At 51.5% G+C, this 24,799-nt stretch overlaps 1 protein-coding gene across 3 annotated transcripts in view; it reads left to right on the top strand.

Annotated features, from left to right (window-relative positions):
- Hmcn2 (hemicentin 2) overlaps positions 1–24,799 on the top strand; it is a 141,161-nt gene that overhangs the window by 5,791 nt on the left and 110,571 nt on the right. For all 3 annotated transcript variants that reach the window (XM_074052994.1, XM_074052993.1, XM_074052995.1), the window contains exons 2-8: positions 11,418–11,488; positions 12,602–12,760; positions 13,574–13,696; positions 20,800–20,971; positions 21,263–21,369; positions 22,166–22,286; positions 24,185–24,448. In XM_074052994.1, the coding sequence (XP_073909095.1) occupies positions 11,418–11,488; positions 12,602–12,760; positions 13,574–13,696; positions 20,800–20,971; positions 21,263–21,369; positions 22,166–22,286; positions 24,185–24,448 (1,017 nt within the window). The remainder of the gene's footprint in view (positions 1–11,417; positions 11,489–12,601; positions 12,761–13,573; positions 13,697–20,799; positions 20,972–21,262; positions 21,370–22,165; positions 22,287–24,184; positions 24,449–24,799) is intronic.

Here is a 24,799-nt window from a genome sequence, read left to right as displayed (position 1 = left end):
AATTCCTAAATATTTTGGTTTCTTGTTACCATTTTGACCAGGATGGTTTTTTCCATGACATTTTCTGCAAATGAGTATTGCTAGAACGCTGCAAAGTGATTCATCTTCATATATTTCTTTTCTTTCCAACTTTCTTGCTGAACTTTCTTTTCTAACTGGTTTTTTAGTAATGTCTTAGGTTTTCTAGGTGGACAGCTATAGCCTGTCCAAATTATAATACTGTCTTCTTTTTCCAGTCAAATGTTTGACTTATCTTAAGTGTGTTTTGTCATTTATCAGCTAGAGAATTCAAGAACAATGTCAAGAATGGTGGGGGCTATAGTCATTCTTGTTTCTGAGTTTTTTCTTTTTTTGGGGTGGTACTGGGGTTTGAACTCAGGGCCTACATCTTTTTTTTTTTTTTTTTTGAGGCTGCAAAGAGGCCTTTATTTATCTAGTTCAACGTCTACACTGTCACCATCTTTTTGTTACTCCTTTTACTAAAATAGTTCAAATCAATGTTGTTACCATACTACCAAAACGTTCTGTTTTTTAACTCTTCATAAATCAAAGTGGTTCAAAAGAGGAGGTAGAAACAGGCCGGAAGTCCTCAGACCCCGGCTTTGTGAGCAACTGGGGCAGGAGCAGGTGACTGCGGGTCTCACTGTGGTCACCTACAGAAAACAGCATAGCTTCCAGGCCAGGACAGGAGCCAGACGGTCAGGCCCTTCCCACCGAACAGCACAAGTTCTTCCCCACAGCATGAAAAATACACACCGTTACCATCTGCCACCTTGTGCTTAGGTATGTATTTTGTTTCCTCTCAAATTTCCAAAAAAAAGAATGAAAGGTCACTTTTTTCTCTTTAAACACTGGTGTGTAGCTAGTAGCTTCTAGATAAAAATGTGCCACTCTAAAAAATGTGCTCAGCAGATTCTGACTCCAGGCCAGGCAAGGTCCCCTGGGCTGGGACTAGAAGGGTGGCCTCTGTCACAGTGGTGCTGGAGCCAGTGCAAGGGGGCCCTTTGGGCTTCAAGATCTAGAATCAGTCCTGTGAAAGGTCACTCTTATGCCCCTTGGGGACTTTCAGAGCTTAGGCTCCAGAGGAGGGTCACTCAGTGTCACCCTGAGCTGTGGCTCCCTGGCTCCCTGCTGCAGGAGCCCATGGCTCTGCAACTGTCACCTGCACCTGGACTCCAGGATGCTGCTAATTCTTGCCAGCTGCTGTATTTGAGATGTGTCTGTGACAGACACAGCCCTGTCCTGGAGAGTCATCCCAGCACTGTTGGCTCAGGGGCTCAGCTGATGCCACTTGTGTGGCAGGCAGGACGGCCCCCTAGAAGTGCCCGTCAGATCTCTGGATGCCTCTGCAGCACTGGGACGGGGCCACTCTCCTCAGAGGAGAAGGTTCTTTCTTAGCTGGTCTGCAGGTACCAGGAGCCCTGACTTATTGCTTATTTCAGTGGTAGCCAAAACAAACATGACCAACCAGGGATCCCAAACCTGCCTCCCGCCCAATGGGGGCCTTCACACCCAGGGATGCTACAGCTCCCAGGCTTCTGACCCAGAAGGAGCCCATGCCTCGCCCTCCCAGCTGCCCACTCACAGGAGTGACCTGTGCCGTGACCAGCAGGTGGGGAGACAGGAAGCTCACCACCAGGTAACGTCCACAGCAGGAGCCGCACGCTTGTCCCCTGCAGCCCCTCGTAGTCCTCCCTAGGCCTTTCCCCGAGAGGCCGGGGTAGAGGTCCTGGCTGGAGAGAGGAACTGGGTAGCCATATACCCCTCCCTTCCCGATCCCTGGCCTTCACATGGGCCTGAACGAGACCTGCCCGACACAAGGACACGACCCCTCTGAGCTCTTCAGGTGCTTGCTGTGTGAAGCACTAAGTACTGCTGGAAGAGAAGGTAGCTGATGGAGGGAGGACCTGACTGGAAGAGAATGGTGGCAGGGGCTGGTGACAGTGTGAGGGGAGCCAGCCCTGTCACCCGTGTTGAGACCTTACTTGTTATGTGCCATCGAATCACTCACCTCTGGGCCTCATTTTCCTCACTTCCCTACCACACTTTACAGTTTCATGACCATTTGCACGGAAGGTCTCATTTGATCCCCAGACTCTGTAAGGAGGACCTGATGCTGCCCATTTTATAGCTGAGGACACTGAGGCCCAAAGACCGAGCCACCTCTCCACCACCACTCTAACAGTTCTGCCCCCATTGGCTCCCAAGCTCTGAATAAGGACAGAGGCCATCTAAAGCTGGGTGGCCTCAAATGGTGTGTAAGGCTAAAAGGAGCCTCGGGAGACCTCATTTTTCTATCAGGGGCACAGAGAGGCTGAGTGACTTGCTGAAAGTCACAGAGCAAATGAAAGCCAGAACCAGGTCAGATTCCTTCCTTCCCAAGGAGAACAAGACTCTTGTCACAGGCAGACCCTGAAGTTCTGTCTTTAGTGACCCAGGGTGCAGCCAGCCTGGGGGAGGCCACAGCTGACCAGAGACCCAGCCATGGCCCAGTTCTGCCTATCCAGAGGGCGATGTGCAGCTCAGCCCAGCCATTCTCCAAGACCTTCCCATGTTACTGTAAGCACAAATTGGCAGGAGTCTGGCAGGAGGGGCATGAAACAGGGCTCAGCCTGGAACAGGGAGGGAGATTTCATGAAAGGGGTGTATCTGGGGGCTAGAGGCTGAAGGACACTAAAGACAAGTAGCAGCTAGCACAGGGTGGCTGGACAGCAACTCCCCAGACAGCAGGGGACCCAGAGCTGCCTCCAGCCAGCCATGGACAAAGTGAGTTCCCTTTTTCATGACACAGGGGACTCAGTACTTAATAAGTCACAGTACTGGCCACAGCACGGGGGCAAAAAGGGTGCCCCCATATTAGAATTCAGGCCCTAGCGGCCTCTGTTCAAAGAGGGGCAGTGGGAGGTAGAAGGCTTGATGGGGTGCCCTTGATTGAGAGCTGAACACAGTCCCTGGGTATGTCATCCTAGAAGCAGCTTTCAGCCTCTTCCTAATGGAACCCGGGGCCCAGAGGGAACAAGGCTGTCCAGGTGGCTCTGCCAGAGGGACCAGGCAGTAGCTTCTCACCTTCATGGTTTGCTGGTGTGGGAGGCAGAAGATGGAGGCCTGGCCATCAATGTCACACCATAGCAGCCATGACAGGCTGTGTCCTACGTACAATTAACCACAGAGAAGGACAGGGGCTAGGTCTGGGACCACAGGCAGGTCAGTCCGCATCCACAGAAGAATGGCTCTACAAAGGCAAGTGCTGCTGGATGGAGGGCTTGGAGCTGGTGGCATCTCTACTTCCTCCAGACCACATTGCACGTCTCTTGGATCTTCTCACTCAGGTCCTCCTCACAGCTGCCCTGGAGCTGCCAGTCCAGGTTCTCCTGCACCTCTAGGACCTTCATGGCTTGCACAACAGCCTTGGGTTCTGTCCTACAGAGCTGTAGCCTGTGGATTGGGGCGAGGTCTGAGCAGGCAGGGCCATTCTGGTAGGAAGGCTGCAGGGTGGGGAGCTGGGACTCTGTGTGGTATGGCGACAAGTCTTTCTGCAGCATCTGGAACTCTCCAGAGCCTGCCTGCTGCAGCCAGCTTCTCTGACAGCCTTAAGGTGGTGGTGGGGAGGGGCAGCTGTGGAAGGAGTTGTCACCTTCCAATAGCTTCACCTTGGTCGTCAGCTGCCTGATGAAGGTGGACAAGAGATCGTGCAGGCCATTGGGGATGATACAGTGGTGCAAAGGCACAGACAGGTCGTCCAGGGACTGGCATGTGGCTCCAGCCTTGCTGTCAGTGGCCTTGTGTGGACCCAGTGGCCAACATCGCAGATGAGCTATGGTGGTGGTGGCCACCGTCAGCCAGCGACTCGCTCAGGCTGGCCTGGCTGTTGATGGAGCTGCTGCCCTGCCCCAAGTACTTACTTACTTGCTACGTAAGTAGCCCAGGCTGGTCTCGAACTGGTGTTGTTCCTGCCCACACCTCCTGAAGGCTGGGATTACAGGTGTACACCAGCATAGATGTCCAACTAGTTGCCAGAATCTTGCTTAGGAATTTTACATTTGATTTCAGTATATATGCTTATGTCTGACTGGACCAAGCCCCATGGAACCCAGGGCCGTAAGCATGCTAAGTCTGTTTCCTACAAAAATTACGAAATTTGGGCTTAGCCAGTAGAGCTCATGCTTGCTTTGCATGGGGTCCTGGGCTCTATTACCAGCATCAAAAAGAAAAGCAAAATTAATACGTTTCTGCATTTTATTAATATGCAATAATACAACCCTGAAGAGGTGCAAACACTTTTAACATGGTGGTGTCCTCCCCGGCCTGTGGTGTGTGCGTGTGTGTGTTCACTCATATACATATACACACTTAATTTTTGCAATTATGATACATAGAATGCTTTGCAATATTTTTGTAACATTTCCCCCACTCTCGTGGCTATCTTTCCATGTCAGTAGAAAAAAAAAAAAGCCCTTGCTTTTACTGATGAGGCAACAGGCTGCTTTTGGAGTCATTATGGCACACCTATCTTAAATATTTCTCAAGGACAGATTCCCGGAAATGAAATCGCTCTTTCAAAGTGCACGAGCACTTTCCATCTTCATTGACGTCACCATTTTGCTGTCCTGCAGACAAAGCAGGAGATGTTATCCCATCCTTGACAGCATCAGGAGACAAGGTTCTCTTTTCAACGAGTGCTAAAAGGACTTTCTGCTAATGTCATCCATGGGAAATGGTGTCCTGCTTTAATTTGCATGTCTGATTCTTGACCAGTTTAGAATATTCTCGAGTTTCCCCTGGAGGTGCCCTGCCATCTTTCCTAAGGGAAGAGGCAATTTATTTGGCCAGGCATAAGAATGCAGGAGGGTTGAACATCTGTGTTTGGTCCACAGAACTGCCCAGGAGCTGAGACAGCTTGGGCTCTGACTGTGTACTCCGGACACTGTGTGTATGTTTTCCTCACTGTCACCCAAGGGACTTTGCTATTCACCAGCCGGTCATCATGAAATAGACATGATTGGTCCTGCCCCTCAGCCAGGCTCCGAGTGCCCTCTCTTTGCAGGCTGGAGGTCAGAGCGCCTGTGAGGTGTGAGCTGACATAGAATCACTTACTTGGGAAGTGAATAATGAGTGTATCTGTCAGCCTCAGGGACCAGCCTGGACCATGTCATGACAGCTGGCCTCAAGCAGCCTGGCTGGGCCAGACAGCGCCTGGTCAAAGGGCTTTCCAGGCCTGGGCCTTTGTGGGAGAGGGAGGCCAGGAGAGAGCCCTGGGTGTTTGGGAGGGGGGTCCATGGAGTAAAGATGAAGTGGATCTGGGGGCTGGTGGGGGGTGGGATCAGCTTTTGTGGCATAAGCCAGGCTGATCCCCAGGAATCCGAGGTATACCCATTGTCCTCTTAACCAACTCATGATTTTGGTGGAATTACCTTGGCCAGGCAGGGTGCCAGCCTGCCATAGCACCTTCAGTTCAGCCAGAAAGGCCACAGCAAACAGCCAAGTTCACGGGCACCTCATCACAGTGTGGTTATCCCTACCTGATGCTCCTGAGTTGAAGAAGAAGAGCCAGGTGGGTGGACAAGGGTCAGACAGGACAGGGAACAGCACCTTGAGCATAGGGAATAGCAGAAACGATGGCTCTGAAGCTGGCAGGAGTGTGGCTCAGAACAGCTTCTTGATTGGATGTCAGTGGGTTAAGCTGAAGGGGATGCCCAGGCAGAACCAGAGTCTGATGGGTGTTCAGGAAAAGAGGCTCTCCTCTGGAGAGGAGGCTCCAAGGTTATTTGGCTTCTGGACTCCTGGACATCTAGGAGGGGGCAGAGGCAGGTGCTGGGGCCATTTTGGCTGTTTGGATAAAGCTGCCTGCCCACTTGGTTCTCCTTCCATCATGTCTGTCCTCTGGGGGTTTCTTCCCAGAAGTCCTTTGCTCAGACAGGCTCAGGAAAGGTCTGAGGTCTCATAGGCTAGAGGTCGTTCTCTCCAGCCCCTGCCTTTTACAGATGGGACAACTGAGTCCCAGAGAGGGTGGGTGATTCACCCATGGTGGTGGCGAGTGTGGGACCTGCCTGGGTTGCTGTGGCTGGAGGAAGGGTGTGTGTGTGTCCAAGGTTGACTCCAGGATTCAAGCCCTACTTTGAGGGAGAAGGGGGCAGGGATGGCAGACCCTGGGTGGAGTCTTCAATGTGAGATCTCTGAGACTGGACTCTGATGGCTGCCTGCAGCCTTGACTGTCTCGCCTGGAACCCTGGAGGCCAGGCAAGGGACTGGGCCACCCGCCACGCATTTCCCTCACGTGTCCAAGAAGAGCTGTGCCTGGAGAGATGGTTTGGGGCCAGGCGTCTGGGGCTCACATGCTGCAGGGTGCCTGAGTGGAGCCAAGGTCACAGACTTAATCGTCCCTGTGGCTGGGGGGACCCCACTTTAAGGAGCTGCATGCTACATCTGCTCAGCTGTTTGGCAAGTGCCCGCCTTCAATCATGAGCAGGAATGAGGAATGGGGAGGGAGTTCTGAGAGTCCCCAGACGCATGCGTGGTTGACAGCTTAGATCTTGGGTCACCCTGACCCAGATTTGGGTTCCCTCTCTATGGCTCCCTGGTTGTCGTTCCTTGGGCCTAAACTTTCTCATCATGAAAATGGGGGATGGTAGTAGAGTTCGCACGTTGTTGCATTTATGAGCAAATGTGGATTTGAACATTGGATAAGTGGTAGAGCACCTGTCCTGAGTTCAAACCCAAAAGTGCCCGAGAGAGGGAGAGAGAGAGAGAAAGAGAGAGAGAGGCAAGGAAGGGGGCTCAAGTAATTCTTCCCCTGGATCAACTTCCGAGAGGGACAAGCCAGTGCTCTACCCGACCCTGCACTGTCTCTGCCCTCACTCTGCATCCTGTTGGAAGACAGGTCTTGAAATGGCCCCCGTGCCAGAGCCTCTGTCCTCGGGAGCTTTGGTTGTGAGCCATATGGCGTGGCAGGTCCCAGGGATGACAAATGGAGCCACTGACAGCAGGGTGGCATCCATCTCCATCTTGCTGCCTGGAGCCGGGTAGCAGACCAACAGTGAGGGCAGGTGGTGGGAAGACCTCTCACACCCAGTCCTTCCTGGCATCTTTGGGATCTGGTCTTGCCCTGGGAGTAAGGGACTGGCTGGAAGCAGCTCCCAGTGCCTGCAGGAAGAAATTCATAGAGTGTGTGTGCGTGTGTGTAAATCCAGTGGACATGTGAAAGCTCTTATCTCCCGTCCTTGCCAGACTACTATCTCCAGATGGGTCACAGGCACCTTTGTCTCTCTGTCCACCCTACCTGGCATGACCAGCTTCTTCTACGCCCAATAGCCACAGCTGCTTTCCTGCCATGTGTGGATCTGTTTCTCTGCATGATGGGAGCTGTGCTCAGCGGCAGGTGCTGGGTGCCCACTGTGTGCCTGGCATTGTTGGGCACCAGACAGAAAGGTCAGTGAGAGTAGCTGAACAGGAGCTGCTCAAACAGTATGGCTTGCTAGCATTGATAGTGTCGCTCCAGTTGCTCATTGAGGTACCAGGAGGTTACGCGGAGGTAGCTGCTATGGGATGCCCACGCCTTCTGAAGGTCCTGGTCTCCCAGGAACACCTTCCCCTCTCCCAGGGGATGTAATCTCGCAGAACGACCTGGGTGATCGAAGGCCAAGCCTCACCTTCCACCACAGGGCTACCCAGCTATATAGGTTTCTCATTCTAATAAATTGAATTAAAAAAACAAAACAAAACTGAAGACTTGCAGAGTGGCTCAAGTGGTAGAGCGCCTGCCTAGCAAGCATGAGACCCTGAGTTCAAGCTCCAGTACCTTCCCCCCCAAAAAAAATCTGAAAGAAAAGCAAAAGAAAACCAACAGAGGGAACTGCAAGAGGTGGCCAACAATTTATCTTGCTAAGTAGAACCATGAGAAAAAATCAACACCCTTCTACTCTACTGCCCGTTGTGAAAGAGAGCAGTCTCCGCCCCCCACTCCAAGTGCACAGCACAGAACACAGGATGAAGGTGGCCCATCCCATTGCATCCATCACAGCCTGGCTGGGAACAGGGAGAAGGTGGCTAGGTGAGCACTGGCCCAGCCCTGGGAAGCACAGAGCTTGGAGGACATCGCTGATAGGTCACGATGCAGTGGACAGACTGGAGTCAGAAGTGCACACTGCAGGACTTTCACCTGGTCTGAAGCCAGAGGGTGGTCACCAGGGGTGATGTGAGCAAGACCACACACAAGGGTGGGGCAGGTGAGAGACAGGAAAGTCTGGGGAGACACACAAGGTCACGGACTCTGAATGCAAAGTCTTCACAAATGCCTTTGCCATTGGCCCAGTTGATGGGAATGTCACCTTAGGAAACAAGTGAAGTGCCTGCCTGCTGGCGACACAAACTTGTGCTAATGGTGCTTCTCGTCATAAGAGTTGGAGACCAACAGGATGGGGTTGGGTAAGGCCGTTATTAGACATTTAGATAAAGGAAATACTTCACAGCTATTAAAATGATGCTGGGAAAACTGCTCACACGATGTGCAGTGAAATAAACCAGGCTAAAAATAGCATGTTATTTGTCCCTCAATAAAAACTTCCTGCTACAGTATGTATTTTGTAAGGCATCTTTGTGCATATATGTGAATACATATTTCAAAGGATGTATACAAAATGAAATGTGTACGTAGAATTACAGGTAATGCTACTCTCCCTTCTATTTTCTGCATGTCAGGGTTTTCTGTGTTCAGTTTCTGGGGAGCAGTAGTCAAGGAGAGCTTAGTTTCTGAAATGGTCCAGACCTGGACTCTGCCAGACTCTGCCACTTCCTGGCTATGAGTCATTGGACAAGTTTCTTGGCCTCTCTGGGCTTCCATGTTCTGCCTGTAAACTGTGGGTAAGACTTGGATCTCCCAGGTGTCAGGGACGATTTAGTGAGCTAATATGCAGAAACCACTTCAGTACTCAGCCTGGTACTTACTAAGTATTTAGCAAATGTGTATGTATGTTTATGTATATCTATGTCTCTGTATACATGTATGTATATGTATACATGTATATATGTATGCATAAGTATATGTTATGTTAGATTATTCCTAGTAAGAGAATAACCAACATTGAGCAGAAGTATTGCTCTTACTGAACTAGAATTTGAGGACCTCACAGTCTAGTCAGCCTGTCCTTGGCTTCCTGCATCTGGGCCCTTGAGGATACACGGCCAGACATGTGCTTAGAGTAGCACTGCTCCCCTTTGCTGGGCACCTGCTCTGGCTACACCCCGTGTCAGGGGTTTGCCTGCCTGGCTTCACTGAATGCTTACAGTGCTGAGTCTTGACCAGGAGAGATGCTATTCTTGTATGCCTCATTTTGCAGATGGGGAAACTGAGGCTTGAGTCTGTGAGCTGAGCTCTAAGAGGCCCCGTAGCAGGAGTCCAGTCAGGTCTGTCTGAGGGCAAAGGCTGAGGCCTTCACAGCTCTGTTAAAGATGAGTTCATTATGGTGAGTTTGGAGAAAGAAGGTGGTGGGGGAGACCAGAGCAGGCTGGGGGGTGCAGGCAGGGAGCCAAGAAAAGCTGGGGTCTAGGTTGCCCTTGGTGATTGTGGGTGTATGCTGGGTGATACCACAGGCTTTTCTTTTCTAAGGACTGAGATCTGCTGCTTAGTTGACAAGTATGGATGTTTTATAGGGTGACTGGAATTTGGAATTCCTGAACTAAAAATAATCCATTATTAGAGTTCAGCCAAGGACTCAAGAAATCTGATGTCACCCAACCTTGTTAAACCTCCATGGTGGACAGCTGGGTAGAATTCCAGCCTTGTCTCTATGCTCTGAGAATGCTGTCTTATGGGTTGCTGGTGACTTTCTGTTCTGTCATTTAAAAAATCCTTTGTTTTGGAATATTTCAAATGTACACAAAGGAAGAAGAGTGAACTGAATCCCCATATGCCGTCACCTAGCATCACCACACCATTCTTGCTTTATCTATACCTCCTCTCACTGCACCCCTCAGTGGTCATCATTTCTGTCTTTTATTTTATCAGAGAAATTTACATACACCGAAATGCACTGATCTCAGATATGCACTTGAGACAGACGATACATTCGGGAACACATGCTCCATCACACACAGAACATTTCTGTCCCCTCAGCTTGTTCCTCTCCCCTTCTTATGACTCAAGAGCTCCCATCCTGCAAGAGAGCTCTCTTCTGTTGTTTTTTTTTTTTTTGAACTTAGATTCATTTTGACGGTTCGGAGCTTCCTGTAAATGGAGCCATATAGTATGTGCCCCTCTATTCTGGCTTCTTTTGCACAGCTTTGTGTATGTGAGGTTCATAGAGGTGGTTGTGGGTTGGTTGTTTCTTCTGTTTCGTTGCTGAGCAGAACCTGATTACAGTCTCCCCGTCCTTATGTGCAGTTTTACTTTTCACAATTTCAGTTACCACAGTTGACCAGGATCTAAACATATTAAATGGAAAATTACAGAAATAAACAATAAGTTTTAAGTTACACACCATCCTGAGTAGTGTGATGAAGTCTTGTACCATCTCCTCTCCCACCCCCCTTTCATCCAGCTCAGGCTGATATCTCTTTGTGCACCGTATCCACCCTGTATATGCTACCTGCCTGTCAGTCACTTAGTAGCTGTCTTGGTAATCAATTGACTTAGTTATTGATCAAGATTGACTGCCTTGGAATCATATTGTTTGTGTTCAAGGAACCCTTATTTTATTTAATAATGACCCAACGAAAAGAATACTGATGCTGGTAATTTTATTACTTACTGGGTCTAATTTATAAAGTACCCTTTATCATAGGTATGTCTGTATAGAAACACCCATAGCAGATGCAGGGTTTGGAACCGTGGACACAAGGGGCGTCTTGGCGTGCACTTTCTGCAGACGAGCAGAACTACTGTGTATATGTAGTACGTTTGCCATTTGCCGGTTGATGAACATACGACTCGTTTCTGGTTTGCTTGAATACGACTGCTATAAATGTTTGAGCACAGGCTTTTGTGATGTTTTCCTTTCTCTTCTATCAGTAGAATGTCTGGACCCCATGGTAGATGCACGTTTGGCTTTGTAGAAACTTCCATTGTCTTCCGAAGTGGCTGAATGCTTTGCATTCACACCAGCATTGTGTTGGATCTGTGGGCTTTTCCTTGCGGCTCTTTTGGAAGGTGGAGTTTCTGGAAGGCTCTGCTCTCACTGATCAGTTGGTGTGGGGTGCTTGCTGTGTGAACCAGAATGAATCATGGTTTCTCTGTTTCCTGTGTTCCCAGAATTCCTTTTGCACTGGGAGTGGGAGTGGTGGGGGCTGTTAGGGGAGTTTTGGTCACAAAAGGTTGAGACTGCTGTTGGGGGTCTGGGCTTGCCCTCGGCTTCATCTCTGTGCTCCCCTGGAGCTTGGGGCTGTGGTCCAGACCCCGCTCATCTGGGCCTCTCTCTTTCTTACAGATATTGGCCCAGTGACCCTCACCGCCGACCCAGCGGTGTTCCAAAGGGAGCTGAGAGAACTCTACGTGCAGGTGAGCTGCCCCCGTCCCTGGACGCCCATTTTGTTTTTTCCACTGCATTGCAGAGACCTTCCTTCCTCCCACCTCCACGGCCCCCCACCACCATGATCTGGCTCTCAGATCTGTCAGTGGCCTGCATACCCGCTTGGGGGGAGCTGTATTTATGGGATTCCTTTCCTTGTTCAGTGTGCTAGGTACCTCTCAGAACCCTTGTGCATGGCACAGAGTAGGTACTCATTACTAAGTAAATGAATGAGGGCAGAAGGAACAGGTGTTGACCCCAGGTGAGGATGTGTGCGGTAGAAGGGGAGGATGAAGTACAGCTCAATTCAGACCCCCAGAATTGGGCCCAAGATTGGATCACGTGCTCCATGGCCTCCTGGGCTCTTCTGCCAACTGAACATCTGTCCTTTCCCTGCCCACTGAGACCACTGGTTGCTTAAGGGCAGGGACCTCTGGGGTCAGTGTAGCTCAAGGCCCCAGCACCACAGAGGGCCCAGTAAGTCCTTGTGGGGTGGACAAATGGATCAGAAAGAATCGCTACTGAGAAGTCACTCCATGCAAATCCTGCTGCTGTGGGCTGAATGTGTCCCCCTGGGGGAGACACGGGCCCCCACCCTGCAGAGAGCTCCCATGTGCCCCCTTGGCAGGGAGGGTCGAGCGTCTTTTGTGGGATCCATACCAGGACAGGCGGCTTTGAAGGCTTTCCTCTTGCTTCCCCACCAGCCTGCGCCTTTGTCCATAAGCCTCGGGCTGTCATGGGGCTGCTTGGGGCTGTCACCTGGCTGTTGCTGTGGCTCCCATCCCCACCTCACTTGTAGCACTTGTCACGATGGTAATTAAACTCTCATATGAGCCTTACTGGTGTAGCGTCTCCCCACACCAGATCCCACAGGGTGGGACGGTGTGTCTCTTGCCTGGGTGAGCGACTAAATGATGCTGCTTATCTAAAGTTATAGTGGGGCAGATGGCACATTGTGTCCCTGGGAGGGAGTGGCTGGGACCATAGCCGGCCCGTGGGCAGGGGGCACCAAGGCACCAACTCCAGCTGGTTTCGGAGGCATCTCTGGATAGGTCCTGCTGGAGGAGGTGGACAGCAGCTGCTCATGTGTCCCCACCCTCCAGGGAGGTGGCGACTGCCCAGAGATGAGTGTGGGGGCCATCAAGGCTGCCGTGGAGGTTGCCAACCCCGGCTCCTTCATCTACGTCTTCTCTGATGCCCGCGCCAAGGACTATCACAAGAAGGACGAGCTCCTGCAGCTGCTGCAGCTCAAGCAGTCACAGGTGAGTAGGACCCCTTGGAGGCTGCAGTGGCAGCCATGTAGGGGTCCTGAGGACACAGGTGTCTCCAACTCAGCAGTCCTGAGTCCCACCTGGAGAGCAGAGCCAGGTTTCCCTCCCCAGCCCTGGGTCCAGCCATGGCCACACTCCTTATGCAGAAGGTCTGGTGAATTCCAAGTGTGTCTCACGCTCTGGGCCTTGGGTTGCAAGTCTTGCTGTTTTTTGTGGTTCCATTGTCCTTTCCATTGTCTCAGGGTTCTGTAGACACATTGGGACTTTGGCAGCGAGAGCTGGGGAGGGGAGAGGGCCGGCTCTTCGGTGCTCTTGGGGACAACCGTGAGGGCGGGAATGGCTTCTCTGCTCTCTTGTCTAGAACACCCTCATGTTCTTCGACGTTTTTCTAATTACAGCCTCCTGGGCTATTCCAGGATGAACCATCTTCTATGCCCTTTTTTGTCATAGATTAATCCTATTTATTTTTAATTTAATTTAACTTTTTTGGCTGCACTGGGGTTTGAATACAGGGCCTCATGCTTGCTAGGCAGGCGCTGCACGGCTTGAGCCACTCTGCCAGCCCTAATAATTAATTGAGCACCTGCTATATTCCTGGGCCCTCGTGTGCACTTGCTTTGTGTCAGTTCCTGATCTCCTAGAGATGGACATTCTCATTACTCCCCATCCTGACGTGAGCATCTGAGCTCGGAGAGAGACCAGGGCTCACCCCAGGCTACTCCATTCTGGTCGTGGCTCTGCCTGCCCACCCCCGCAATAGGCGGCCAGGGAAGCCACGAGCCAGGCTGCATGTCCATCTTCCAGGTGGTCTTTGTGCTGACGGGGGACTGTGGTGACCGCTCCCATCCTGGTTACCTGGCCTATGAAGAGATTGCCTCCACCAGCTCTGGACAGGTGTTTCATCTGGACAAGCAGCAAGTAACAGAGGTAAGTCTGTCATCCAGGTTTGGTGAGGACATTGCCCAGCCGTCATGTCCAGATGGCTTTACCTGGAGGTGAATAGCAGTCAGCAGCGGCGAGTGCTCAGCCCGGGTCTGTGAGGGATGCTGTGTACAAAGGCAGTATGATGTCATTCCATTAGCTGTCCCAGCCACCCCAAAGGCAGGGTTTCTGAGCAAACCATTTTGCAGGTAAAGAGGTAAGGCTTGGAGCAGTGCCCTGAGCTGGGCTGCACCAGGCCAGCCAGGTGGAAGTGATGAACAAAGGAGAAAACGTGGGTGTGGGGTTTCTTCTGATTTTCCCTAGAGTCTGGGGACCCGAGGTAGGTGGAAAGGAATGGCTGTGTTGTTGAGGACCTGGCAGGAAAGGGCTTGCTTGGCTCTGTGGCATGAGGTGGTACTCTCCAGGTGTCTGCCTCCTGTCTTGCTTCCTAGCCAGCCTCCCCTCCAGGCTCCCTCCAGGCTCAGGGCCTTCCCTGCAGGGGCACAGATCTCCTCCCAGGCTGTGCTGGTAAATGCACCATGACTACCCATCTCTGGCAAAAACAAGGACACCCGTTCCCATGGGGTAAATTCTCCAACCTTGGCTGAGCTCAAGCTGCTGTCACAGAGTCACTGCACAGACTTGGATTTGTCAGCCTATGGGGTCAGATCGTTTTTTTTGAGCCTTATGAGTTGCTTCCAGTGTCACTGCACCCTCCTACCTATAGCAAATCTGATCTGCAGGTGTCTGCCTGTTGTCCCCTGCCTCATGTTCAGACCTTTTTCAGTTTCTGATCTCACGGCCAGTGCTTCCCCCTTGCTAGCTACTCATAGCCTCACTGGCCTCTGCTGGCTCTTCCCACCACGGGGCCTTTGCTGGTGCTTTTTGTTCTTCCAGCAACCTTCCCCCGGTTTCTTCTTATCCTTCATCCTTTGCTGAAATCCACCTTCCCAGGGAGGCCCTCATCAATTTCCTGTCGAGATCGAATTCAGTTTCTTACCCTCTCCCAGCTCCCTGTGCTGTTTTACATAATTGTCATTTTATGCTTGTGTGATTATTTAATGTCACTAGGCTGTGAGCTCCCTGAGGGCTGGGTCTCCTGGAGGCATTTGCCACTGAGTCGCTAGCACCTCTCTTGGCCACCAGCGTATAACCAGTGCTGAAAAAATAGCTGGGGCATGACAACATGGGGTCCCAGTGCCTGTGGCCCTGGGAAGAGGAAGGTGTGGGAGCAGCATCTCCGAGGCAGGCTGTGGACGTGGGCCAGCCCTGCTGTCGCCTCTGGGAGAGGGTTTCGTGTGTTGTATATTTATGAGCTGAAGGAAACAGTCTCTAGGGCCGTGTTTAGATTATCGTGCCTTAACTCCCTGTTGACAGATGGCGTTTATACTTCTCTGTGACACATCAGGCTTTGTTTGCTGGCATGTCAGCCTGCCCTGGCACCAAGCCCCAAGCAAGGGCGGGAGGCACTGTAGCTTGGTCCCTGCTTTCGAGGAGACCAATCTGGGCGAATGCCTGGGAACTAGCTTCCTGCCGGTGGCCAATCAGATACGGGGGGCCCAGGTGGGTCGCTGGAGGATAGCTTGCCCAGGTGTGCCTCTCCCTCGAGGTGGGGCACCTGGGCAAACACACTGGTGGTGTCCGGCTTTCTCTGTGGGAGCCTGGTGGCAACACATGGCAGACTCAGTGGTACGACTGATGACCAGGATGGGCTGTCACCGGGTGGAGGCTGTATTGCTCTCCTTCCTGGACACAGTCATTTGTAGCTTAATGCCGTGGACCTGGCCCCTTCCAGATGTTCCCAGACACTCTGTGAGCCTGGAAAAGTGGCTGGGGCAGCCAGGGCTGCAGTCATCCCCCAGCGGAGTCCAATAGGGCCTGTGCCAGAGCCAGAGGGGCCTCATCTGGTTCTTGAGAAGGCCTCCTCAGAAGCTGCAGGAGCCCCCGAAATGGGCGTGTGCAGGAAGCCCTTTGACCTTTCCAAAGTAGTCTGATGTGGTGGGAGTGATGCATTCTGCATGCTGTCTCACCCTCATTTATGCAGCACCTGCTTCATGCTTTGTGGTGCTGGGTGTGCAGTGTGGAGGAGGCAGGCGGCCCAAGCATCCACAGTCTCTGATTTGGAGCACTTAGCTCTGCCCAGTGTAGAATTTGCCTCCCAGGTCCCAGGAACCCCACTCAGAATCCCAGAGTAACTACAAGGGATTTGGAGCTTTGGACTGTCCATGCACAGGCAGGGGACCATGTTGGGGGCTTGTCTCAAAGCTGAGCATTTTTTATCAAGGTTTTGATAGAACCAAGAACTCCTTTGTCCTGGTGTGGCATCACACAGACTGTGTCCAGCACGTACCTAGCTCAGTGACATGGAAGGACAGTTGGGGATGGAGGGTAGGAAGGAGTGGAAGAGCTGGGTGTACCTCGTTATCTTATGGCCTTCCCTGGGCTTGGGAAAACCTGCTATCTTTTTCCAGGAGAACACTGGGCCTTTCGCTGTCATCTGCATTGTTCCCCTCCCCCACTCCCCAACACACACTCCAGCACAGCCATTCTGGGGGCTGGGACCCTTCCTATGTCCAGTAGCAGCAGGTACAAATGACAAATAGCCCATACTCTGTGTGTCAGCTGAGGGGAGGGGCAAGCTGCCTTCTAAAGCAGTGAGGGCCGGGTGGGGGCGGGGAAGTTCTGACCAGGTGGTTCTGATTAACGGATCAGGAAGGGCCCAGAGCTGACTTCATCCTGGACCTTCCCCAGGGGCAGGCAGGGTGGTGGATTGGCTGAGGCCTGGGCTTTGGGGTAAAAAGGCAATGTGTGGAATGCAGAACTTTGCCACCTGCCTTAGGTGCTTGTGCCCGTACTTAACGGTGAACAGCAAGTTCCCTCCACAGCTTGGGCTAAAGAGAGCCCCTGCTTTGTGAAGTGGTGGCCAGGACTGTGCTTGGGATTTCCCGGGCATGGGGCCAGGCACCCAGGAAGCCCGGGAGTTAGCATGGCTGAACCTCCACCATGATTCTGGGTGGGGCCCAGAGGCTGCCCTGTTTCCATTGAAGACCCCTAAAAAATGTGGGGCTCTCTCTGGAAGGGGTTCTCAGCAGGGCAGAACTGGGGAGAGTACCTGGGGTGCTCAGCTGACAAGGGCAGAGCCCCACAGCTGAGGCTCTCTCTCCATCACTCCACACCAAGCCCCCTGACCCAAGGCCCTGAATCTAGCCCTCTGTTTTCTGGTCTGCAGCTCTGAGTCCTGCTTGGCCTCCTGATTCCCTTCTCTGTTTCCCCAGCCACCCTGGCTGTCAAGTGTCCTGGGCGGGGCCTCTGGGGATGATTTATCTGCCATGAAGGACCCAGCGTCAACCATCTGGTCTGGGTAGCAGCGCCAGATTCTTTCATTCCTTTCCTGTCAGAGACCAAGAGATGAGCCTCAGTGCACTGCTGGCTCCCAGGCCCCCAGTCCCGCTAACATCTGGGAGCCATTGCCTTCACCAGATAAACACTGTGTCTGCTTATTGAGGGCTTTCTGCTCAGAAGGTCCCCCGATTCCACTCTGGACGCCACAGGGCGTCACAGGGCCCAGAAAGCCTTGACCCCAGACCTGGCCTTTCAGAGGTTCTGGCCTTGCAGTGAGCAAGAGGGTCACCCCACCACTATTCCAGGGCAGGCTTCCTTGTGGTGGGGTGGCTGGGTTGCTGTCCTGTGTCTCAGTCTTCCCAGTGGCCTGAACTGCTGGGCACCTTCCCTCTACCCGAGCATCCCAGAACAGCTTGCAGTGGCGTTGCAACACAGTAGCGCGTGTAACTTGTCTGGGTGATCGTCACCCAGTGCTGCCACCTCCTCCCAACTAAGTCACAATTCCCTTCTGATCCCTGACGAGGGAGCAGAAGGTGTCACAGAGCTGGCCTCTTGCTGGGCGTGAGTTGCTGCTGGCGTCACCAGCTCCTGTACACCTTTCCAGCTGGTGTCTTTATGCTGCCTCCTCTTGTCCAACCCTGTGTGGAAGAGGAACCTCGTCCTCACTCCTGGGCCAACACAGGTGGGACCTTTTCAAGAAACACATTACTTAGAAAGCTAAGAGAATGAAGTAGCTCCAAGTATAAAAGCAGGCGAGTTTTCAGAATACTGAATTCTTATCCTGTGATAACTGACGTCTTGCTGCATATGTTTTCACTCAGTCTGAGCAAAACACACTCACTTTCTAAATCTTAGACAATTCTTCCAGTTCCTTTCTCTTCTTCCCTTCTTGGATGATCATATGGTAGGTGATTGTCCAAGGTCATCTTGTGACCTTGTGAGAAGGTTACACAAAGCACTGTGATTTGGAGCCAGGGTGGCCAGTAGGTAGCATGGTGTCTAACCACATGGTCATGATAAGCATTGCTAGTCGATCACAGAAAGTTACCTAACTGAGGCTAAGCTGGCTTCACGATCCTTTAAACAGCATTCCAGAGAACCATTTTCAGGTGGCTGGAGTTGGCAAGGTGCACTGTATCTCAGGGTATATTACAGTCATGGCATATCTGTCATTTAGAAATGACTTTCATTTAAAAAATTACCATAAGCCAGGCACTGGGGGCTCACCCCTGTAATCCCAGCTACTTGGGAGGCTGAGGTTGTGAGAATCTCACTTTGAGGTCTGACTGGGCAAATAGTTCTCGAAACCCCATCTCAAAATAACCAGAGCAAAATGGACTGGAGGTGTGACTCAAGTGGTAGAGCACCTGCTTTACAAAATGGGAAGCCCTGAGTTCAAATCCTACTTCCACCAAAAAAAAGAAAGAAATTACCTCGAAAAATTCAAAAGATATAGAGAGGTAGAAAGAACATACAAGTGGATCCAACAGTTGTCAGTATGTTTGCTCTGCTTGTTTTATCTATCTGTCTACACTTTTTGCTACATGAGACTTTATCTATAAATAATTTAGCATGGATTCTTTTCATTTTTTTTCTTTTCAGTGCTGGGGATTGAACCCAGGGCCTCAGGGCCTCACACATGCTTGGCAAGTGCTCTGCTACTGAGCTACATCCCAAACCCCTACCATGTATTTAAAAAATATATGTAATATGCAGTCATATACTATGTATATTCCTCCCACATAATCTCTAATATTATATGATAGAATTAATAATGGCTTCCTAGTGTCATCTGATACCTGGTTCCTTTTCAAATTTCCCTAATTGTCCTCACAATGTCTTTTATAGCAGTTTTTGTCAAATCAGGATTTAGTCAAGTGCTTGCATTTTATCTGGTTGTTAGCTCTGTTAAGTCCCCTTAACAGCTGGCTGCTCTTTTTTTTTTTAACAGCCAGGTGTTGAGGAGGCACTGATTTGTACCACGCCCCATGTTCTGGACTCACCTAGCTGTTTCCTTATGGTGTCACTGACCTCTTCCTTTGCCCCTGTTCCCTGCCTTACCCCAGTTGGGCTGAAGGCCTGGTTCAAGATGGCGGCCAGCATGCCTGGCACCAGTGGTTCATTTTTGGTGCTATGTGTGCTTTCTGCTGTCTCACGTCAAGGGGCAAACAACGTCTCGCTGTCCTGTAGCTGGTGAGGAGTTTGATTGCTGGGGTGAGGTGGTGACAGTCAGCTCTCTGTCTTATGAGGGAGGCCGTGTTTTTCCCCTTTATGGCTTGAGTGGCCCATGGGGAATGCCCCTGCTACGCGTGGACCTCCAGCTCCCCATAATTGCCTAAAATAATTACTTCATTAGTGGCTGCAGAATGATGTTTTCTTAATTGTGTCATCCCTTCCACATTTATCAGTGGGCGATCTTCCAAGAAGAACTTTTGTTCATCAGAAGGGATGGTTTGGTTTCTCTGAAGTATAATCCCGATTGAAAAGGCAGGACTTTCACTGAGTTCTTTCTCTTGACTTAGGAAGACCCTTTTGTGGTGGCAAGGGAAATCTTACTCTTTAAATTTTGTTCTGTCTCTCTCTGTGTCTCTCTCTCTCTCTTGGCAACAAGGTCTTGCTCTGTAGCCCAGGCTAGCCTGAACTTCAGGATCTTCCTGCATCAATCTCCCAAATGCTGGGATTGCAGATGTGTGCTGCTTTCTCTTTTTTGTGTGCCATTTTGTGTGGCACGTGGATTATGTAGTTCAATGTGTTTCAATTCTAGTTATCTTTTTTGGGGTTCAAGTTATCTCAGAGTTACCCAGGGAGAGTGCCTGCAAGTGGATCCCGTGTCCTTTTGGTATGTCCTCATTTATCTTTGATAACCTCTGCTTTATGAGATAACTGGTTCTCCCAGTTTACCTTATAAACTGCCTGGCCCAAACCTGGAAATCTGGAAGTAGCCATTTTTCCAAGGCCCCCTAGTGCAGAATGGTATTTAGAAACCAGAATTTGGGTACTAGTGGTAATCATTGACATTTGGATTTGGGGACAATATTGCTTTATCTATTTATCATTTATCATCTATTTATCTATCTATCCATCTATCAATCAATCATCCATCTATCTCTCTATCATCTATCTGCCCATCTATCATTTATCTATCTATCTGTCTATCTCCCTACCTACTTATCGACTTTTTACTGATGTTTCCAACTCAAATTTCACACTGCAGATTTTTTACTTGGTTTATTTGATAATGTATTCGCGACTGTCTCCTGTGTTTAGTTATAAGAGGAAATCTCTGTGTCTCTGCAGCAGGTCTTCTCCATCCTGCTGGAGAATCAGTACCTTGCTGGCAGCAGCCTGAGGTCCTTGGGGGCTGTCATGGGCTGCATAGGCTGAGGGGTGGCGGGGGAGATTCTAGAACCCCAGGGTTCACCCTTGTGTAGGAGGCATCTGGAAGCCTTCTTGGTGGGGGCAATGGAGAAGGTAGGGAAGAGCCTTCCCAATTCCTTCTCCTCCCTCGAGCTGAGTCCTCTGGATGTCATGATTCAGTCCTAATAGTCTGGACCAGGAGGGTAACCGTGTGTGAATCAGGCTTGGCATAGGACAGTGGAGAGTAGGTGGCCTTGGGTGAGCTGGACAGCTTTTGTGCCACCTAAAACTTATGAGGGGGGACCAGAATCTGCATACAGCTGGCAACTGATTAGGAATCTGCCTTAGCTGGCTAGAAGCCAAATCTTTGGGCCACCTGATGACTTCAGCTTCTCTCCGGGATCTCTCAGGTGCTAAAGTGGGTGGAGTCAGCGATCCAGGCCTCCAAGGTGCACCTGCTGTCCACAGACCATGAGGGGGAAGGCGAGCACACATGGCGGATCCCCTTTGACCCCAGCCTGAAGGAGGTCACCATCTCACTGAGTGGGCCAGGGCCAGAGATTGAAGTCAGGGACCCACTGGGTATGTGCTGCCTCATCTTCGGACCTAAAACTGAGCAAGAAACCCAGGGTAGGACAAAGAAAGAGACCCAGTGTGGAAGGGGGTTCAGATCCAAGGCTCCAGGAATAAGGAGGGGTGACACCAAGTGGAGCAGAGAAGGTGACCCTGGTGGGGATCAAATGATGACAGCCTCTTGTCAGTTCTGGGAAGCCCGAAGCTGGTGCTTGGTGGGTATGTGTTCCTGGAGACCGGGTGGGGCCCCTGGCACCCCAGGAAAGGGTTGGGACTGAGCAGCACCCGGGACTTCCACAGGGAGGATCCTGCAGAAGGACGAGGGCCTCAATGTGCTGCTTAATATTCCTGACTCAGCCAAGGTCGTGGCCTTCAAGCCTGAGCATCCAGGGCTCTGGTCCATCAAGGTAGGAACCCTAGCTTGCAGGGGGTGGGGTTGGAGACCAGCTCCCTGCTGCCTCTCTGGGAGCCTGGGGTGTCTGTGGTGACGTTGGCATAGCAACAGGAGTGAGGGATCAAGAGCAGAGGAAAGACGTTCTCCTTTGCACCAGTGAGAGGGAGTAGAGCGCTCTGCGGTGAATTCGGGAACATTTGAGAAGGACTTGGAGAAACAAGTCCAGTGTTCCGGACTGGCTTGTGTTTCAGCACCATGCCTGTCCTGGGAAGAATGTGTAAATGAAGCAAGTGTGACTTTGGGGGATGGCTTAGAGTGACAGGGCTGGCAGGGGACCTGCTGTAAACTCTGCAATGTGCTGGGAACCAGGGATGGGGCAGACCGGGTCCTGACAGAGCATCCTGGAATGAAGTGGGCTGCTGCCTTGAAAGGGTGAGAGGGCACTTATTGGGCACCTACTGGAGCCAGGCACCGTGTCAGGTGCTGCAGAGGAAGGGGCTGAAGCTGTCTTTCCAGTTCTGTGCATCTGATGCTGCTGGGAAGGAGAGCCTGGGAGTTAGATATGCAGGGGTCTGGCAGGGCCTCCAGGTATTGGGGGAGAGCAGAAAGGCAGAGAAACCCCAAGAGTAAGGTTGGGGTGGTAAGATAAGCTGGGGCTTCTCCTTTGCCTGTGGACAAGGTAAGTTGCCCACATGTCTGCAAAGGAGGGAGAAGTACAGCTGCTGACCAGGTCAGGTGGGTGGCTCCTGCCCTGGAGCTGCAGTCCTGGGGTCAGATGCTCTGATGACATGGGTTGGGACCTGTGCTAGGTCTATAGCAGTGGCCGTCATTCAGTGAGAATCACGGGCATCAGCAACATTGACTTCCGAGCCGGCTTCTCTACACAGCCCTCCCTGGACCTCAACCACACCATCGAGTGGCCCTTGCAAGGTACCATGCCCTTGACCCTGTGGACAATACGAGTTACCCTCTGAAGAGACAGGGCTCGGCTTTGGGAGATGGCAGGAGGTTGGGGACGGGCCTGGTCGTGTGTGACCATGGAATGGGCCCCACGCAGGTGAAGCTGAGCCATCATCCCAGACCACTAAGTTCCAAGCCAGTGTGTTCTCCGTCAACCTCAGCCTAGGTGACATGGGCACACTTACCTTTAGAACATCCTCCAAGCCACCAGACTTAGAGCACTGTCCCTTTCACCTCTTTTCCTTTCTTTGTATCAACACCTGCCTAGCTCCCACTCCCTCAGGTACCCAGTGGGCATTGTGCTAGTTGACTGAAGGAATAGGTGCCAGTGACCTGGTGGCTTGTCAGAAAGGAGAACATGCCTTACTCCAAAGGAGTGAATGTCCAGATAGAAATATGGACTCCCCTACAGCTGGTGGAGTCTGGAGTTGCCTGTGGGGATATTGAAGTCACAGATAGTTTTCCGACTGGAAGTCACCTGCTAGGGTGGATTTCATAAATCTACTTGGAGAGGCGGGGACCCTAGAGCAGTTAGGGACTTCTGGCTCAGGCTCCTGAGGTCTGTGCCAGAAAATACCATCTGGTGGCCGGGATCTCAAGTTAGTTTGGAAAATATGGTCCCTTGTCATGGGGCTATTCAAAGAATGTCGATGAGGTCAGCTTGGGAAAGAGGCTGGGAGGAGCCTGGGCCAGGTCAGATGACTCTGGTCCCTGAAGAGGGACTCAGAATGGTGTGCACTAGTGCTTTAGGGAGTTCTTTCGAGTTTGCAGCTTCCTAGTGGGTATTATTCTGCTCGGTTCTCCTGCCAAGATCAACAGTAACATTTTCAGAATGAAAAGGGAGCTGTTAGCTCCTTCAGCCTTTGTTTTGTAAATGGCAGAAAGAGGGGAGGTGGGGAAACTGAGGCTGTTCTCTAAAGCTAGGAGAGAAAGGAAAGTCTAAATGTAGTGAAACCAAACTGTCTCCATGGTCAGTGCCCAGGAATAGTGGCTGCAGGAAGCCACATGGGACCCCCTTGGGTTCCTGCTCTCAGTAAAGATGTGGATGAAAGGCATTTTTTAAAAGAAGAGAAAAAGCACAGGAATTGTACCTACCAGTGATGAGCTTATACTCAATGCTGGGAACATTAGGACATGGGGGAGTCTGTGGCTAACTTAGACAGTGGACATCTGGACCACAGAAGCAACTACACACCCTACTGGCTGACTGCTGCAATGTGGGAATGAGGCTGGTATTGACCTGCTCAATTTCTAAAGGAGTCAGGAGTCTAGATTCTGATACACCCTTTCCTGACTGTTCCGTATTTCAGTAAGGCATTCCATGTACCACGCCAACCACACCCACAGGCTCCCAATTGCTCTCTCCGAGAGAATATGATGACTGTTTGAAAAAGGAGAGATCTGAACAAAAGTTCCAGGTGAAACCTGAGCCCGGTTCTGCATCTTCTGGGATAGTAGGACAAACATCACATTCTCATCAAGAGAGAAAAAATAGAAGCTGAGCAAGGGCAGAGGCTGGCTGAGTCAGAGAGGCCTCCAGCTAGCGTGTACACCCTGTCTGAGGTCATTCCCTGGAGCCTGTCTGATGACAGTCAACACCAGAGTTAAAAGGGCAGCCCACCCCACCAGGTTCTGTGGAGAAGGGGATGCAGCTGGCGGGAAGCATGGGCAGGATGCACAGTGGCATTTCAGGACCACGGACAGTAGCAAGGACCCTTCTCTCTCTCCCACCCTCAGCATTAGGCAGCACAGGGGTAGATAGAGAAGGTGGGGGAGTGGACGGAGGGCCATGCAGGCTGGGTCCCCGAAGCATGGTCCCAGAGCCCAACCTAGGTGCCAGCGCCTCATTCTTTGCCCTCCCTCCGCAGGGGTGCCCATCTCCCTGGTGATCAACTCTACGGGTCTGCAGGCACCCGGTCATCTTGACTCAGTGGAGCTCTCCCACAGCTCAGGGCGGCCCCTCCTGACTTTGCCCACACAGCCCCTCTCCAATGGATCCACCCATCAGCTGTGGGGTGGGCCACCCTTCCATGCTCCCCAGGAGCGCTTCTATCTCAAGGTGAAAGGCAAGGACCATGAAGAAAACACCTTCCTCCGTGTCTCTGGAGTTTCCTACAGTGGGGTGGCCCCAGGTGAGTGTTGACTCTTTTGTCCCCAGCTCCCTGGCTTGCCCAGAGCCTCATTTCTTCCTGGAAGCCTTTCCTGGTTAGATTAGATTAGGAAATTTTGATCATTAAGTTTGTGTGAATTTCTGTTCCCTGTAAGATGTCACGCTAAATACCGACATGCTTCAGATGTGGCCCTTCGCTCAAACATTTTAGTTCAAAGACATCCATCCATCCGTCCACCCACTTATCCAGCCAGCCAGCCAGCCAGCTAGCCAGTCAGCCAGCCAGCCAGCCAGCCAACCAGCCAGCCCCCATCCGTCCATCCATCCATCCATCTATCCATCCTCTACCTGTTCACCCAGCCATCTATCCATT

The sequence above is a fragment of the Castor canadensis genome, chromosome 13, assembly GCF_047511655.1.
Source record: "Castor canadensis chromosome 13, mCasCan1.hap1v2, whole genome shotgun sequence".
NCBI classification, from domain to species: Eukaryota; Metazoa; Chordata; class Mammalia; order Rodentia; family Castoridae; genus Castor; species Castor canadensis.
Note: the sequence above shows the minus strand (reverse complement) of the source record. Positions and strands in the feature narration are given on the sequence as shown.